General features: G+C 38.6%; 1 protein-coding gene across 1 annotated transcript; it reads left to right on the top strand.

Annotated features, from left to right (window-relative positions):
- Positions 1-307: 307 nt before the first annotated feature.
- On the top strand, positions 308-715 carry LOC149172129 (uncharacterized). The gene has a single exon (XM_089426208.1). It carries the CDS (start codon positions 308-310, stop codon positions 713-715), a length of 408 nt encoding a protein of 135 aa, XP_089282334.1.
- Positions 716-973: the final 258 nt, after the last annotated feature.

Below are 973 nucleotides of genomic sequence, written 5' to 3'. Positions count from 1 at the left end.
GGAAACGAAATTTTCCATTAAGAGGTTAAGACAACTTCATAGCAAGTGGCTCAATAAATATGAATATCTAGAAGTTAAAGCAGAGAATACAGCAAGAGGTATTCTCACGCTCTGGAATCCCCAAATAATGGATGTAATTGATGTCGAAGCTGCACAGAATTATTTATCAGTAGTGATACAGCCTATTGGTGATAGGAGTACCTATCTAGTCACGAATGTGTATGGCCCTCAAAGAATAGATGACAAACTCAAGTTTTCAAAATCCCTAACGTGTCTCAAGGAAAGACATGCCGCAATACCCTGGATCATGGAAGGAGATTTTAATATGATAAAATCACTTTCGGAAAAAAAAGGGGGCACCAAAGCCCTTAGTAAAGACTCGTTAGCCTTTCAGATCCTTTCAGACAACATGAAACTAGTGGATGTGGATACATGTAATGGCCTCTTCACCTGGAACAACAAGAGAGGAGGAGAGTCTCAGGTAGCATCCAGATTGGATAGATTCATTATCTCTGAGAATCTCATGCTTTCAGATAAGGAAACAACAACGAGTGTTCTTCCAGTGGGAGGTTCAGATCACTGGCCAATTCAAATGGAGATCCAGGGTATAGGCACCGCCCGAAATAGACCTTTCAGATTTGAGAATATTTGGCTTTCACACCCAGACTTCATTAGTAATATTGGGAAATGGTGGGCAGAAGATCTACAAATTTAGGGAACCAGAATGTTCATGCTTCATAAAAGATTAAAGCACATAAAAATAAGGCTCAAAGAATGGAATAAGAAGAATTTTGGAAATATCTTTGCAGAAAAGAAACTGGTGGAAATTAAAATGCAGGTTCTCAACCAAGCTATGATCTCGGAAGGTTTTGATAAAGATAAGAAGGATCTAGTGGAAAAATATCATCAAGATTGGGAAAACTGGTGTAAACGAGAGGAGATTTTTTGGAGACAAAAGTCTAGAGTTCAATGG

The sequence above is a fragment of the Pinus tabuliformis genome, chromosome 4_2, assembly GCF_031772625.1.
Source record: "Pinus tabuliformis cultivar Carrire ecotype Pingquan chromosome 4_2, CPIR1, whole genome shotgun sequence".
NCBI classification, from domain to species: Eukaryota; Viridiplantae; Streptophyta; class Pinopsida; order Pinales; family Pinaceae; genus Pinus; species Pinus tabuliformis.
This window is presented reverse-complemented; position numbering and strand designations above follow the sequence as displayed.